The sequence below is a fragment of the Genypterus blacodes genome, unplaced genomic scaffold (assembly GCF_046128005.1).
Source record: "Genypterus blacodes isolate CSIRO-AG114 ecotype Tasmania unplaced genomic scaffold, CSIRO-AGI_Gbla_v1 ptg000104l_1, whole genome shotgun sequence".
NCBI classification, from domain to species: Eukaryota; Metazoa; Chordata; class Actinopteri; order Ophidiiformes; family Ophidiidae; genus Genypterus; species Genypterus blacodes.
In genome coordinates, this window is record NW_027466908.1 from 1478894 (window position 1) to 1495000 (window position 16107).

The 16107-nt window shown below is 46.5% G+C and overlaps 1 protein-coding gene across 2 annotated transcripts in view; it reads left to right on the plus strand.

The window, feature by feature from the left end:
• Nucleotides 1–1561: 1561 nt before the first annotated feature.
• phip (PHIP subunit of CUL4-Ring ligase complex) overlaps nucleotides 1562–16107 on the plus strand; it is a 27591-nt gene continuing 13045 nt past the window's right edge. For both annotated transcript variants that reach the window (XM_076160115.1, XM_076160116.1), the window contains exons 1-16: nucleotides 1562–1883; nucleotides 1999–2057; nucleotides 2143–2172; nucleotides 2322–2381; nucleotides 5442–5592; nucleotides 5786–5884; nucleotides 6236–6396; nucleotides 9743–9964; nucleotides 10604–10704; nucleotides 11766–11836; nucleotides 12226–12326; nucleotides 12499–12539; nucleotides 13105–13203; nucleotides 14110–14266; nucleotides 14428–14562; nucleotides 15443–15571. In XM_076160115.1, coding sequence (XP_076016230.1) covers nucleotides 1844–1883; nucleotides 1999–2057; nucleotides 2143–2172; nucleotides 2322–2381; nucleotides 5442–5592; nucleotides 5786–5884; nucleotides 6236–6396; nucleotides 9743–9964; nucleotides 10604–10704; nucleotides 11766–11836; nucleotides 12226–12326; nucleotides 12499–12539; nucleotides 13105–13203; nucleotides 14110–14266; nucleotides 14428–14562; nucleotides 15443–15571 — 1656 coding nt within the window. In that variant the 5' untranslated portion in view covers nucleotides 1562–1843. The remainder of the gene's footprint in view (nucleotides 1884–1998; nucleotides 2058–2142; nucleotides 2173–2321; nucleotides 2382–5441; nucleotides 5593–5785; nucleotides 5885–6235; nucleotides 6397–9742; nucleotides 9965–10603; nucleotides 10705–11765; nucleotides 11837–12225; nucleotides 12327–12498; nucleotides 12540–13104; nucleotides 13204–14109; nucleotides 14267–14427; nucleotides 14563–15442; nucleotides 15572–16107) is intronic.

Here is a 16107-nt window from a genome sequence, read left to right on the forward strand (position 1 = left end):
ATGACTCTTCAACTTTAAATGCTTTTCTACTCATCACAGCTCTTTATTAGATAATAGTGCCCTTAGATGAAGGATCGGCCTTTCAGCAACCGGCAGGTAGTCCAAGTCTCCCTGAGGAAGACTTTCCAAGCCACAACATGTCGGTTTGTGGCCTGTTTTATAAGAGGATCAGTCATAATGTGATGAAGGCTTTCTAAATGTTTACTTTGAATGCTTTGTACTGTTCACGTGCTTCTGGAGGAAAATATAGTTGTGAGGAGATCAATGATCTGCGAGGATGAGGAGTGTGTTTCTTTGAGTAATAATTCAGATGGAGTCATGGATGGATTACTGAACGGGCCAAATGGGTCCACTGGGCCCCCTGAGGCCAAAGCTACAGTTGCACGTTGGTGTTGTCACTAACTTCTCATTTATTCCAAAGGTTTATAAACAGTCTGTGCAGGGGCTCATTATTATCTCATGATTCACGTATGGATGAGGTGAATAGAAAAATGGGGGATACATACTTATTAAGGAACTTAACACTGGGGTTTGACCTGTATACTTCTGGGTTCTTCAAGGTGCGTCTGTTACTGAATTCTAAATCGTGGGTTCCCTTGGTTACTGTGCGATATCACAGATTATTGGCAGGTTTCGTACGGCTGAAGAGTATAAGGGCAAAATCATGCCGCCACTCACTAAATAGTCTGCTTTTAATAATGCATAACTTCAAAGACTGAGAGGGGATAAACAAACAGTCAGCACAAAACTGGGGAAGCTCTTATTGTTTTCTGTAGAAATGCTCCAGGCCCTAATTTCTATCAGGCAAACATGCAAATTCCCTCTCTGAGCCTGACACTGGATCACATTAATCAGTGGTAAAATATGTGTTTATGGTCTCTGTGTTTCTCTCCACACAGCTATTTCAGGGCGGGTCACAGGAGAAGGACGCCGCCGTGTGTTTTCCTTGACAATACACATGTCGCATAAATATCTCATTGCCATAAATTCGCTGTAGCTTTCATTCATTAAGCTGCATTCCCCTTCGTTTCCAACCCTTCCCCCATTTTACTGCCTGGCTGTATTTGGAAGAGACATGGACGACTTAGCCACCAAACGGCTCCCGGAGAGAGTGGGTGTGTTGGTTAAGACATCCTGTTACCCAATAACGACAGAGTAATAGTGACCCAGGACACAGAATTAACACAGCCCGATGTAATAATTAAAACAGCCGAGGTGAAATGCTTTGCTCGGCTGTTAACCCGCTTCAACACACGCCGGCCATTATTCTACATCCGCGTGTGACGATGCAGGAACTAGAAAACGCGGTCGAGGTGGTATCGATTTGCAAAAACAAATGTATGTCTGTGTAAAAAGTGATGTTGAAAGGCACAGAACGCCATCTAGCTACGAGCTAACAGCCATTATGCAGCAACGTCTCCTCTCCTATCGCAGGCTGCCATTTCTACCTCCCTCTACGGTGGCGTGCGTAGTAAAACACGCCGCTTGGTATCCTTGCGCAGAGGGCTTGCGCTTTTTTCCCTTTGAGGGGGAGGGGGATTTCCAAAAACACCCTTCCGAAGCGGACCGAGCGTTACTAAAATTCACACCGGGCGACGGCGAACCCGGGGACGGCTTGGCGGTTCGCTCTTAGCGCGGAGAAAGCCTCCGTTCGGCGGGTAAAGCGTACGGCGCGCACTAGTTGTCGCTGCGCGGAGGAGCACTTAGACGCAGCCGGGACTTGTTGTGAGCGAAACTGAATGGAGGAAGCCTCTTCCTGGTGGATAAACAGTGACAGCTACAGGGCAGCCACCTAGACCCACAGCACACAGGCTCTGGCGCTGCCCTGCCAAACAACACCAAAATGGCTTCAGACAGTACACACATCGCGCAGTTGACTTCTGGTGAGTAAAGGAGACTCGGAAAATATGACACGGCTGTTGTAATATCCCCCCCAGTTTCCTCGGTGCCCTCTTCTAACGCAGCTCCCGTCCTCTTCTCCCCCTCCAACCATACCAGAACTGTACTTCCTAATAGCCCGGTTTCTAGACGCTGGACCGTGTCAAAAAGCAGCCAAGGTTGGTGTTTATGTATTTTAGGAGCATTTATAACATGTCCGAAATGGTCACGGGTTGTAATTTTGTATTTTTATGCTATTTTCAGACCCTGATAAGGGAGGTGGAGGAGAAGGAGGTAAGCAGGCAGCAGCAGGAGAGATGCTTCCCTCTGCACTGTACTTTGTCATGTTGCTTGTACTCGCATTTATCCTTTTCTCTTTTAAAATAACATTTAATACATCTATGAGCTGGACGGCCACATTGATTATAATTTTTCCATCTCAGCTGCTGCCCAAAAGGCTGGACTGGACCGGGCTGGAACACCCCGGGACATACGACAATTTGGTAAGGGAGCTCTATAACCGAGGAAAAAGTTTTTAGAGAGCAAAATAAAAATTGAATTTCCCGCAATTTTTAAATCAGGTGGTAAAGAAAAAAAACACTGGTTAGGAGTTTTTAGGTCGAGTTGGCTGCGGGTCGGGGACACGATGGGGCACCGAGGGGTCGAGTCCTGGTCTCCTGTGCATCTTGGGGGCGCGAGTTTGGTTCCACGCTCGGCCAAAAGGTTCTAATAGTTGTTGGGTAAATGTGTAATGTTGGTACGTCATGAGTGTTGTGGTGTAGGAGCGCCAGGATCCGGAGGAGGGACTCCCTGCGCCACAAGCCGGAGAGCCATGGAGGCGCTCTTGTCCTGCAAGAACCACAGTGTGTGTGTGTGTGTGCACAGGGTGAAAACACAGGGGGGCAAGAGTTAGAAAACAAGACTTTAGAGGAGCTTTTCAAGCGTTATGGTGTGTAAATGTGCAGATGGAAGGGAGCTTGTGTCCGCGGAAGCACCCGGTGCCCGTGGAGGGGGTTTGCAGGGCTTTTAGGATGTTTGGTGCCGCAGTACGGAGGAGAGGAAGAGTGTGATGACTTTTGTGCGAAGATGAGAGGTAATGACGAGCTCGTATCTTATAATCGCTCCATTAATTGACGCGCTAATTGTGATGTAAACAAACGGGGCTCGGCTGAAAGCGCCGCGTACGCATGGGGGCGTGGAGAGAATAAATCATTACAGCAGACATGTTTATTTGTTTACTCTTCTACTAAACCGGTGTTGTTACGTCCCTGTTTTAAAAGTTTAATTTAAACGGTTATTAAAAAATTATATAATGACCTATTCTGGCCTTTATAAGCGTTATTGTGCAGCATTTTCGGATCTTTTTCCCCGTGACACAGTGGATGATTCCACACGGGATCGCGGTGTGTGTAGGTCCGTCTGAGTGTAAATCTATATGTTTAAACATTATCGCAGCGTTTTGGGGGCCGGTGTGTGTGTTTCTCTCGCTTCCTGCTCGGCTCGCTCGGCGCTCCGTGCCTCCTCCTCCTCCTCTCTCTCCTCCTCTCCCTCCTCCTCCTCCCTTCTTTCCCTCAGTCTGTCTCCTGGCCATTGTGCATGATTTCCTTTATTTTACAAATACGACTTGTGTGTGTGTGTGTGTGTGTATTGTTTTTTTGTTGTTGTCATTATCAGACCGAGTGGAACAGGCGTGTGTGCAGGCAGTGGACGGTTGATGGCGGTTGTGTGTGTTTGCCTGTTGGCTGTTGGAGGGGCTGCTTGTGTGTTTGGAGGAACCTTGTTGCAACGCTTAAGGCGTAATTAATCATTAATTGTGGCTAATTAATTCGGGGCGGATTAATTAATTTTTGTTATAATTTTCATTTTAAAAAACTAAATACAGCAGGAATTCGGATTAGCATGACATATAAGTCTAAATACACTAGCAATGCCTTATTATTAACATGAATCAATAATAATAATAACATTGATTGATTCATTAATTTGAGCTTTAGTATGGTGAGTGAATTGGAACATTGCAGTATGGATTGTTTGTTTATGTTGTGTTGTTGAGGAGGAGAATAACATTTGATTGGGTGGTATTTGATTTTGTACAGTATGTTGAAATGAAAGGAAACCATCAAGCAGAAGATAGCAGACAGTCAGGAGTGGGACCATGTGTGTGTGTGTGTTCTGCTGGTGTTGTGCTTTATCCATCAGCCTTCAGGAGCAAGTAAAATGGAGTAATTTATTACATAGGCTATCACTGTGCTGTGTGTGTGTGTGTGTGTGTGTGTGAGTGTGTGTACTGGCTCTGCACGCACCTGAGGGGCGGAACATGTGTAGACTCTGAAAGTGCTTAGAGAACCCGATCACGTCTCTGGAGCAAAAATGATGTTGAAAGCAATTAAAGGATCATTAATTGTGTGTGCGTGCATGTGTGTGTGAGTAACCGACACACAGATTCAGCGCCAGTGTCAGTACTGCTCCCACTGATAAGGAAATGCAGAAAATGTGTATGCAAATGGATTAATGCTTTCATTTCTGGCTCAGTCGACCTCGCTCTCACGTCAGTCGCATCTGAAACAACAGTGATGTGCCGTGTGTCTTATTTGGTTGAACATCAACATGTCCTGCAATAATTGGGCCTCAGTGCTGCATATTTATTTCTCGTCTGATACGTGCACATTAATATTCCAGTCTCGCCGGCGTGCCAGGTGGATGTGTTTTATGGGAAGTAGGCCGGGGGAAAGAGTGTAGCGGTGTGTCAGTGGGTTATGAGAGAGAGGAGCTGTGTGTGTTTGCGGCAGCATGGCTTCATCATCTCTGCTTCACCCCTCGTGTTGGATGCCACGCCCCCTCGCTCCATGTAGAGGAATAGGTCTCCAGACTGAATCCAGGTGTTATCACACGTAGATCCTCTTGTCTTGACTGTGATGGTGCTGCTGGCGGAGCGACTCATCGTCCCGTTAGACAGAAGTGTGATTTGTTTTCATGTCGTATTCTTACATTTGTCTGAGCCAAATCTTTCATTTCTATCATTCTGTTGAGGAAACACCCTCAGAGAGTTTTTGTCTTAAGGGCACCTTTGTGTCTTTGTGTTATAAAATCATGAGCACACAGTAAACTAACAGGCAACCGGGGTAGCGACCTTGTTTTGTGTTCAAACCAAATCTGCTGCATATCATATCTGTCTGTGACTGCTAGCGTTCGGAATAAGGCGAGAGGCGAGCGGCTCAGACTTCAGATCACAGCTTCTTTTGAATCCTTAAATGAAGACTTTGGTATTTTGCCAGTTTGTGTATTTTTGGAATTGAATCGGACAAACTAAACAATTCTTGTCTTCCGAAATGTCTGACAGAAGAGGCGACATGCATTTGGTGTAATAATGTTGTGCCTCATTGATCTCTAAATGGAGCTTATCTCTTACTTCCTGTTGTCCTCGGGGACGGGGACGTGTACTGCAGACCGTCCCACTGCTTTAACTACTGGGAGCTGTCGAAGGAAGGACTAAAGGTCTGAAGGACATACTGTATCTGTTGGCAGCACAGGGGCTTGATACACTTGTGTGTGTGTGTGTTCAGGTGAAGTTGTACAGGCACATCAGCGCAGACCACCTGCTGCAGGTCTGCACCAGAGTTTGTCCTCTGCTGGAGACGGAAGTTCCTGCCAGCGTGCCGGGACTCACCAGCCTGCTGGGAGCCGGCAGGCAGAATCTCCTGCGCACAGCCAAGAGTGAGTGTATACATTTGATTCTATGTACACACACACACACACCTACACACACACCAACACACCTTCTGAGGCAGCTACAGGTTTGTGTAGAACGCCGGGAGACGTTTGCTTATGCATGCATGCGGAACAACAGAACACAAAGGCTGCTAGGCATTATGACATCTGTACTGTGTGTGTCTGTGTGCGTCTCCAGGTTGCAAGCATGTTGTGTGGAAGGGCTCAGCACTGGCTGCGCTACACTGTGGACGACCCCCAGAGCCGCCGGTCATCTATGGAAGCCCCCCTAATATTGGTATGGAAAGAGTTTACTATGGACAAAGATCAGTCAGTCACCGCTAAATAGAACGTTTTTTTTGTTTCTATATATTTTTATTCCTTATCCTACCTATATTCTTCCTTCTTTTTATGTAAATCAGAAACGGAATAGTTTTTATTGCCAAGTAGGTTTTCACTTACAAGGAAAGAACATCAAGTTGAGCTGCATGTTGTGTTCGAACGCTGCTACACAAATAACTGAACTGAGCCTGGTGCCTTACCTGTGTGTGTGTGTGTGTGTGTGTGTGTGTGTGTGTGTGTGTGTGTGTGTGTGTGTGTGTGTGTGTGTGTGTGTGTGTGTGTGTGTGTGTCTGTTCTCACCCTCCAGTGGAGACGGGCTTCGGCCGTCGACTAAACGGCTCCTACCGCCTACGCCAGCTGGTGCCCACGGCTGTGTACCAGCACATGAAGATGCACAAGAGGATCCTGGGACACCTGTCGTCTGTCTACTGCGTCACTTTTGACAGGACGGGACGACGCATCTTCACCGTAAGACCGCAGTTTGCCGCTGGCTTTTTGGTCTCTGTGTGTGATGTGTGTGCGACGTGTGTGTGTGAGTCCGGGACGCGTCTTCGTCTTCTGCTGGGTGTGTGATGTGTTGCTCAGTATGTTCTCCGTGACACTGTTGCACCGTTCCAGCTGTTTCCTGTTGGCGTCTCCTGTAATTAGTTTGAATAAAGCAAGGTGTCTTCTGCTTAACGTTTGTGTTACCTGTAGCTCTTTCTAACAGTTCTGGTAGGAGGTAATTACTGTTTTCCTTACTGTGGTGGGCCAGTTGGACCCCCTGATGACTCAGGCGGTGTGTTAGCGTTTAGAAAATATACACAAGAGCAGGATTAATAATCAGATCAGACTAAACAATGAACTCCCTGAGATAGAGGATGTTGGCCTTTGCCAATGATGAGCACAGCGTGTGTGTGTGTGTGTGTGTGTGTGTGTGTGTGTGTGTGTGTGTGTGTGTGTGTGTGTGTGTGTGTGTGTGTGTGTGTGTGTGTGTGTGTGTGTGTGTGTGTGTGTGTGTGTGTGTGTGTGTGTGTCAGGTTCCTGTTACTGGCGGGTGGAAGGAGCTCAGGTAGCGCGTTGCTAATGTGCTGAACACTGAGCAGTGCAGTCACACAGTGTTGGTGCAGTTTTGCCGTCCGTCTGTTTGAAGCCCTGAATCAAACGCTGCCTGCTGCTCTTCACCATTTCAGCTTTCACTTCTTAAATCTCTAAAAATGGCTGCTGAGAGGGAGGGGTAGATCCCCCCCCGTCTCGCTCTGTTCCTGTTATCTCTCTTTCTTCTGTTTCTACTCTCAGGGCACTCTCTCTCTGTCTGTCTCTCTCTTTCTCTCTCTCTCTGCGTCTCTCTCTTTCTCTCTGTCTGTCTCTGTCTCTCTCTCCCTCCCTCTCTCTTTCTCTTTCTCTCTCTCTCTCCCGTCTTGCTGTTTCTCATCATAACTGGAGAAAATGTTTTCTCTGAGGGTGCTGGCTAAGTGCCAGAATTAAGATTCATTCTCCCTCTCCCTCCCTCACTTTCTCCCTCTCCCTCTCCCTCTCTGCCCATTTTCCTCTCTCCCATTGTGTCATTTCATCACAGGATCATTTTTATTTATATATCTTGACTTATTTTTGGATCCGCTCATGCACAAACTCTCTTTTCTCTTCTCGGGGGCTTTGCTGCACTGCGAGTTAGATGGATTTGTTATCGAGCGCCAACATTCGCAGAAGTATGGGGCGATCCATTTATGATCAATGAGCAAGTTCACGCAGGTTTGGTTAAACAATCGATCGTCAATCAGCCACATTGATTGGCGTAACGCAGCTCCGGTAACGTGTGGGAGCTGGTTATCACCGGGAGAAGACAGAGGAGAGCGGCGAGGCTAATATAAGCTCGCATCCAGACATATGGAAAGATTGCGTCGAGTCTTTGGCACGTGAAACATTTGGGCTTATCAGTTCTTTACCCGTTTTGTCACAGTGGGTCATTTGGCATGAAGGGACCGGTGCGGCTTCCATCAGTCCAAACAGAAGAGCAGCTCCAGTCAGCTTCAGTCAGCTTCAGTCGGCTCCTCACGATCGAGCAAATGATGAGGATTTATGTAAAGTAGGCGGCGGGGGGGTCGGTGTTTTATCTCACATTTCCACTGAATCTACGCTGCCAATACTGACAGAGCAGCCAGGCTCAGGCTGCTTGAACATGTTCTACCACCGAGACAGCAAACCAAGAAACTGTCAGGCTGAGCCATCAAACCCTCTTCATCTACAGAAAAGCTTATTGCTCTGAATTATAAATCTTTCTGATATTACATTTCTTTACATATACGATCTGCTGGAGACAAAAAGGTTGAATCCCATCAACATCTGGACTTTGGGGACCTGTTGGCTCTGAGGTCTCACTGGTCTCCTCACATCTTCATCCTGAACCTCTCACACACTTGAAATCCCCAGTTGGTCTTCATTTACGTCGTCATTTATAAGAATACGAGGTCATCTGACATTTCCTGTCGGCGTGGAGACAGAGTGGAGTGAGCGGCCCGGCCGGGAGTTCTGTTTAGCTAAATCACACACACTTTATAGGTCACTTTGTAACGCTCCACTTGTTTCATTGTTAGGCTCTACCTCTGTTCCTCCGTTGGCTTTGCGCTCCTTGCTTCACTCCTTGTTCGTAGTTAGTGTGTATTTGATTTCATCTTCAGGCGTATCAGCGGTTCCAGCGTTATCATCTAGCTAAACAGAGAAGAAGCATGTGGATGATTGCGTAATCATCCGTGAGACTCCCCTTCTTCTGTTCCCACCCGTTCTCCTGGAAGTTAGACATCTTGTGGAGTCTTAGTGAACCTGTAGACGTCTGTGTTTGTGTGGAGTCTGCAGAGCTCATCTTCCTCGCTGCAGTTGTGGTGTATCTCAGCTGACTGGAGGGGGGGTCGGGTCTATCTCGCGGGGGCATGGAGGGGTTCTGTTATCTCCTGGACTCAGCTCTGTAGCTGGGTTTGCTCGCTCTTCTTCTTCCTGCCTATAAACCGAACCCCGACAGATGGAGAGAGTTGTTTACATGCTTCACACTTATGTAAGCTTCTTCCTCTACCTGGCTTACATCATTTGTTCAATCACGTACAGGATGTCGGCTCGCTGATGCAAACACCGGCACAACAAAATGAGAAAAACAAAAACTGGGAGAGTTTGAGTCTTTTGGTAGATTCTTAGATTCAGATGAAGTCATTTCCTCCTCCTGTTGCAGCTGCTCCTCCTTCACTTACATGTACGGGAAACAGGATCACATTCAAGTGTGTGTGTGTGTGTGTGTGTGTGTGTGTGTGTGTGTGTGTGTGTGTGTGTGTGTGTGTGTGTGTGTGTGTGTGTGTGTGTGTGTGTGTGTGTGTGTGTGTGTGTGTGTGTGTGTGTGTGGGTGACCTCAGCAGAGCTTTGCCGTATTACAATGTGAAAAACACATCTAATGAGCCATAATAGCTGAGAATAGCTCTGTGTGTGTGTGTGTGTGTGTGTGTGCAGGCTCTGTGTCTGACCTGGGGACGATGTTTACATGGCATCTATGCAATACTTCCATATGGCCTTAACTCTTCTTATTGAGTTGTGAGCATTAGCTGTGTGTAAACGCTGATGAGGTCTGTCTCATTTCTCATATTGCAGATTAATCACTTCTGTTTTTGCATCTGAACCTTTTTCTCCCGTCTCTGCTTGATCAATCTGCTGAGACCTTTTGAAGTTGACATGTTTCATTTGTCTCATTAGAAACTGCGCCCTGAGAAGCGGACGCACCAGCTTCTTAAACGATGTAAAGTAACGATTCTAAGTCCCGACCTGTACTCTGTCGTCTCTCCTCTCTCTCTCTCAGGGCTCAGACGACTGCCTGGTGAAGATCTGGGGCACCGACAACGGCCGTCTGCTGGCCACGCTGCGAGGCCACGCCGCCGAGATCTCCGACATGGCCGTGAGCTACGAGAACACCATGATCGCCGCCGGGTCCTGCGACAAGACCATCCGAGTGTGGTGCCTGCAGACGTGCGCGCCGCTAGCCGTGCTGGAGGGACACGCGGCCTCCATCACCTCACTGCAGGTCAGGAGTGTGTGTGTGTGTGTGTGTGTGTGTGTGTGTGTGTGTGTGTGTGTGTGTGTGTGTGTGTGTGTGTGTGTGTGTGTGTGTGTGTGTGTGTGTGTGTGTGTGTGTGTGTGTGTGTGTGAGAGAGTGTTTAGCTCATTACTCTGGTCTGTTTGTAACACAGTAAGTCAAGAACAATAAGACGTTATGACGACTACAGTGGGGAATTTGAGCTCTTGAGAATCGCCAGGCTTCTTTTCTGTGCCAATACATTCCACAGTTGACAATTTTGTTGATTAAAAAAAAGCCAATGTTGCGTGCTGCTCCCAGAATTCCAAAGCGTGTGGGACGGGAAAGCCTCTGGAACGCTTAGAAGGTGAAAATTGAGACCTGCTGCTCTTCACTCCTGGTTTAGCTGAGATCAGGGAGAAGATATGAAGGTTCAACCTGTAACATGTCTCAGGGTTTATACAGGGAAATGTATAACGAAGCCCACTGTGTTCAGGATGACATGATGCACGTGCTGCTATAGAATCAGATCATAAACACTCTCTAAGCTCACACACCTCCACGGTTTAACTCCTCACGTTTCCGCTGCGTTTTCAGACGATTGCCAGTCGTACTCTGCTGTAATGTCTAATTGGTTGTGTGTTGCAGTTCTCCCCTCTGTGTTGCGGCTCCAAACGCTACCTGTCCTCCACGGGAGCTGACGGCACCATCTGCTTCTGGCAGTGGGACGCACGCACGCTCAAATTCGGGTGAGGAATCTGTCAAATACCAGATATGTACATTTACAGTCTCACCTGGATGAGCACAGGCCACAGTATAACGCTTCATTAGTTGATATGTTTACAGTTTCTGTGTTTGCGTACACTTCCACACTCCTTTGTTTAGGGCTAGATGCTCCTGCCGTTCATCTTCAACACTTCACTTAAACATCTTTAATCTGCCCTATCGATAAAAAGCGTGTAAAACTAAATTCAGATGGAATCGTTCATAAACAATTCAACAACACTGAAGCTCATTCAGAACGCTTCACACTAACAACAGCTTCGGTGTCCCATTACCCCTAAAAGTCATTGTAAGGAGCCAAAGCCAATGAAAGTCGGCGCGGTAATGAGCTGCTAAATATAAGTCAGGCTTTGTTCTGCTTCGTCTGGTGTTAAAGCAAAACGGACGTACATTTAATCAGCCCGGGAAAAAGTATTTAACTGCTCTTTACAACTCACAACTCTTTGTTTTGCATTTTAAGAGAGGTGGTAGAGAAAAGCTGCATAATGCGCACACACACACACACACACACACACACACACACACACACACACACACTGAGAGAGTGAATGCAGAGGTCAACAGTGGAGTAAGAAGCTCACTGCCACTGGAATGTGCCGGATCGGAGCTAAACTTTAACCTTTAAAACACACAAGCAATCAGCTAAGTCGACTTATCGATCAGGTTTACTGATTATTAACTCATCTGAGCCAAATACAGTTTCCAAATTTCTTCCTGCTGTTGGACTGAAACAAGTCCTAGGTTGTGTTTTACGAAGAGCTGACCTGCAAGGAAACAGGATAGTGACATGACTCGCTAGGCAAACAGTGAAACCAGATGTTTATGAATGAGGGAACATGGCTGCACGCTGGCTTTTGCCCCTGCGTGTCATGTTCAAGTGTTTAATGAATTACCCCCAGAATGTCAAAGGAGCCTTTAAAACAAACACGCCGCTGATCTCTAGGCAGCTCTGCTAGTTTGTACTGTGTATCGCTAATTTTTGTGTGTGTGTGTGTGTGTGTGTGTGTGTGTGTGTGTGTGTGTTCAGTCAGAGGCCCAGTAAATTCACCGAGCGCTCCAGACCTGGTGTCCAGATGATCTGCTCCTCCTTCAGCGCAGGTGAGTCCAGTCTTTGTGTCTTTTTCATGTCAGGGGTTCTTCATCGTCACCAGATGGGAAACGGAGCCCGAGCTGAACACGTGTCCACAATTATCCTGCATTAAGTGAAGAACGCGGCAGCCAACTGCTCTGAAACGGGCCTGATGCTCCTCAGAACACGTTGGCTTCATAGCGATTCAATTTGTTTATTTGTTTTTACTTTTTATTGACCGTTACAAACATTAGAATGATGACTTTGAACCTGACTTTATTTTGAAATTGTGATCATTCTACAAGAGAATGAGGTGGAAGAGGCATGAAGATAGATTCAGTATGTCCCCATGCTAATCCTGTGTGTGTGTGTGTGTGTGTGTGTGTGTGTGTGTGTGTGTGTGTGCGTGTGCGTGCAGGCGGAATGTTCTTGGCCACAGGAAGCACGGATCACATCATCAGGGTGTACTACTTCGGCTCAGGCCAGCCAGAGAAGATCTCTGAACTGGAATCCCATACAGTGAGTCTCAGGCTGCAGTGTGTTAAAGGAACTCTGTGTGTGTAAATGATAGTCGCTTCAAATTGTACTTAATAATTAGTACTAAGTATTGTAATTAGTAATTAATGAATTGATTCAGTGTGTTTCTTTCTTTAAATTCAAAATTCAAACCACCCGCTTTTTTTTCACCCAGGACAAAGTAGACAGCATCCAGTTTTCACATTGCAGTGACAGGTACGTTTGTGTGTGTGTGTGTGTGTGTGTGTTTGTGTGTGTGGTTATGAAACCTGGGGGTGTTGTAATATGATTTGATGGTGTCAGCAGAAACACCACCTTTACTCGGTAACACACACTTGCACATATCATGCATTCGCTGAGTGTTAAATTGTGTGTGTGCATATGTGGAGTTGGCAGAAAAACAAGTGCAGCTGTAATTCCCAGGGGTGGCTGTAATCTCAGCAGTGAGGGGAGGAAGCGGACTGATGCAAAGGGGCGGGAGGGAAGAGACAGAGACGGAGACAGAGACAATGCACGGTGGTCACGTGTAAAGCACGTGTAATTAGCGTGTCTGTCGGTGTGAAGATGAAGATGTTCATTACGCTCCAGGCAGCGTTATATTTACTGTTAATATGCCGCATTAAGCTGTGTGTGTGTGTGTGTGTGTGTGTGTGTGTGTGTGTGTGTGTGTGTGTGTGTGTGTGTGTGTGTGTGTGTGTGTGTGTGTGTGTGTGTGTGTGTGTGTGTGTGTGTGTGTGTGTGTGTGTGTGTGTGTGTGTGTGTGTGTGTGTGTGTGTTGCAGGTTCGTGAGTGGCAGCAGGGACGGCACTGCACGGATCTGGCAGCTGCAGCCTCAGGGCTGGAGGAGCATTCTGTTGGACATGCAGACCAAATTACCCGGGTACGTGTGTGTGTGTGTGTTTCAGGTTTAGATATTTCCAGGTCTGTGGTTGTGCAAAGAGCTGGAAGCCAAGATTGATGATGTCAGTGTAAATAAGAAAGGAATCATACATTTCTAATACAAAAAGTCTGTATGTGAATTCCTTGTAAAAAGAAAAATGTATTTTGAGGATATTTAATTTAATTTGGTGAATTTAATGTGGTGAGGTCAATCATTACAAATCATTACCAGAGTTTATTATTCTACACAACCTGTTTTGTATTTGTGCTCTCTTTTCATGTAAATGTTTTTAAATGCGCTGCATAGTTCATCAAATTGAAATCAAAATTCAAAATGGTGCCACCTGCATTACCAAAAAAAGAGTCTCTGATTTACTTAGATCTGTAAGATTGTGCGGCGCTCCAGATGATGAACCCGCGATGTGCTAGGGTAATTACGGTAATTGTACGACTGCTCCGTGGGGGCTCGTCAGGAAGTCGCTCGCTTCAACACGCGGCGTTGTGCGAGAGATGCTAGACCGTGTGTTTGTGTGAGCCAAACGCACTGCGGTGTGGTTTGATCCTGCCGTAACGATTCCATTTGATCTCTGCTGACGTGATGCGGACAATCATCTAACCAGAACACAAACCAACACTGCAGCTCTGTAATCTGCTCTCACAGTAAGGGAGCGTCTGAAAAGGTGATCTAAATATTGTTTAGTGTTTAAATAGTGTTAAACTTACTTGAGCCTTTTTACCGTGACAAGAGCCAACCAACCAACATGCTACACGGAAATAACACAACATAACACAATTCAAGTTAGACTTCAGTGACCTGAAATCATCTAAACACGACATCATCGTGTCACCATCTGCTGTTTGTCCGGGTCAGGTCAGGTGAGTCACAGCATGTTTGCCTTCTCTCCAGGAAGTACAACCCTCCCCCGCTGGAAGACAAGGTGACCAAGCTGAAGGTTACCATGGTAGCGTGGGATCGTCATGACGGCACAGTGATCACTGCCGCCAATAACCTCACGCTGAAGGTGTGGAACTCCAACACGGGGAACCTGGTCCACGTTCTCATGGTAGGTGTTTAAGAGTTCGGAGCTCTGGCAGATGTTGGCAGCAAAACAGTTTTATCTTGTCTCAAAGCCACCTGTATCTGGTCCAGACCCAGATGTTCCTCCAGATATGCCTTGGCCTTGTCATGTTAGCATTAAAGCATAATTGTGTGTTGTGACTACAGGGTCACGAGGACGAGGTGTTTGTTTTGGAGCCGCACCCCTTCGATCCAAGGATCCTCTTCTCCGCCGGGCACGATGGGAACTGCGTGGTGTGGGACCTGGCCAGAGGAGCCAAGATCCGCTCCTATTTCAACATGGTGAGAGTCAAGACCTTTCGCCTCCCTCTCACCATCTTCATCACTTTTTGCTTTGGTGTGCCGAATGCCAAAGAACAACGAGGCACCACATTGGAAAACAAAAGGAAAGAAATTGGGCCGATGCCTCAATTCCACCCAAGTCAAAGCTAGACTCCTTATCTGAAATGAGTTTAAGAGAAGCGAAGTGTTATTGGTGCTCTGCACGTGTGTGGCGGTGACATTGCTGACGGTGCTTATTTGTATCGAATGTTAGTTGTAGCCTAAATAGATTTGAACAAAGAAAGCCGATTAGGGGCGTCTGTCTGCAGGGAACGCTCATTAATTAGTGACAGAACTTTATCTTGATGTTTTCTTTATCTTAAATATTTGCCCTCTCTTTACCTTTTTCTTCTCACATTCTTTCGCTCTTGCACAACATTGCTCTTCCTCTTCCCTGTCGCTCTTCCTCACCTCTCTCTCCGTCCATTCTGTCATTTTAATTAATTTTTATTACTACTCTTCTACGTTTCATATTTTGGTGCTTAAGTCACAGTGGCAGGACAAGGTTGATGTTGACATGGCATTCACCCATTGTCTCATTCAGGGTAAATCATTGTTATACTGTAGTTCCCAATCTCGTCTCTATGGTAACCGGGGATGGCATTAACCCAAAGTCTCGGAAGACGTGAGTCACTCAGTCAGCGGGACAATTTATGGTGTTTATCATAGAATCCAAGCGCTGGCATTTTCGACTCGTCCCAGGTACACAACCGCCAACAACCATGGCCACCTGGAATTCCCTGAAGAATGACAATGATTTAGATTGTATGTCTGCTTCTCTCTCTCTCTCTCTCTCTCTCTCTCTCTCTCTCTCTCGCTCTCGCTCTCTGTTCCCGGATAGATCGAGGGCCAAGGGCACGGGGCGTTGTTCGACTGTAAATGCAGCCCAGACGGACAGCATTTCGCAGCCACCGATTCCCACGGACACCTGCTCATATTTGGCTTTGGCTCCAGCAGCAAGTATGACAAGGTAATGCAGCCGCACGATGTCACCACCAGCTGACCTTTAATGTTCCTCACACACAGCGTTTTACTGCCGCGCGATTACATGTTTGCCATAATTATAAACACCTTCTCAGAGCCTCCTGTGGAGCTGCATCTGGGTCGGCTCTTTGGCTTTACACTGGAAACAACAACCGCTCCAATATTTAGAATATATAGAAGATGAAGGCGATTAAAGCATGAATTCTGTTGTTTGCCTTTCAGACTGTTAATAATTCAGCGTTTTAGTTTAAGTCTTGGCCCCAGGGTCTTTAGTATCCACCGCATCTTGACACAAACTTGATCTTACATATAACACAATTTAAAATTAATAACACACTTTTAGTGGCGTACAAAGAAAGCAAGGTTCTCTGTCTCGGATTCTAGTAACTGCTAACCACAGGCATGAGACAAATGCATTATGCAAAAAAGTCAAATATTTCTCTCTGGAATGTAGCTGAACTACAGAAAGGCTAAGTAAAATGTCAGAATCCGTTCAGGAAGTGAGTATTTCAACCTTCTTTT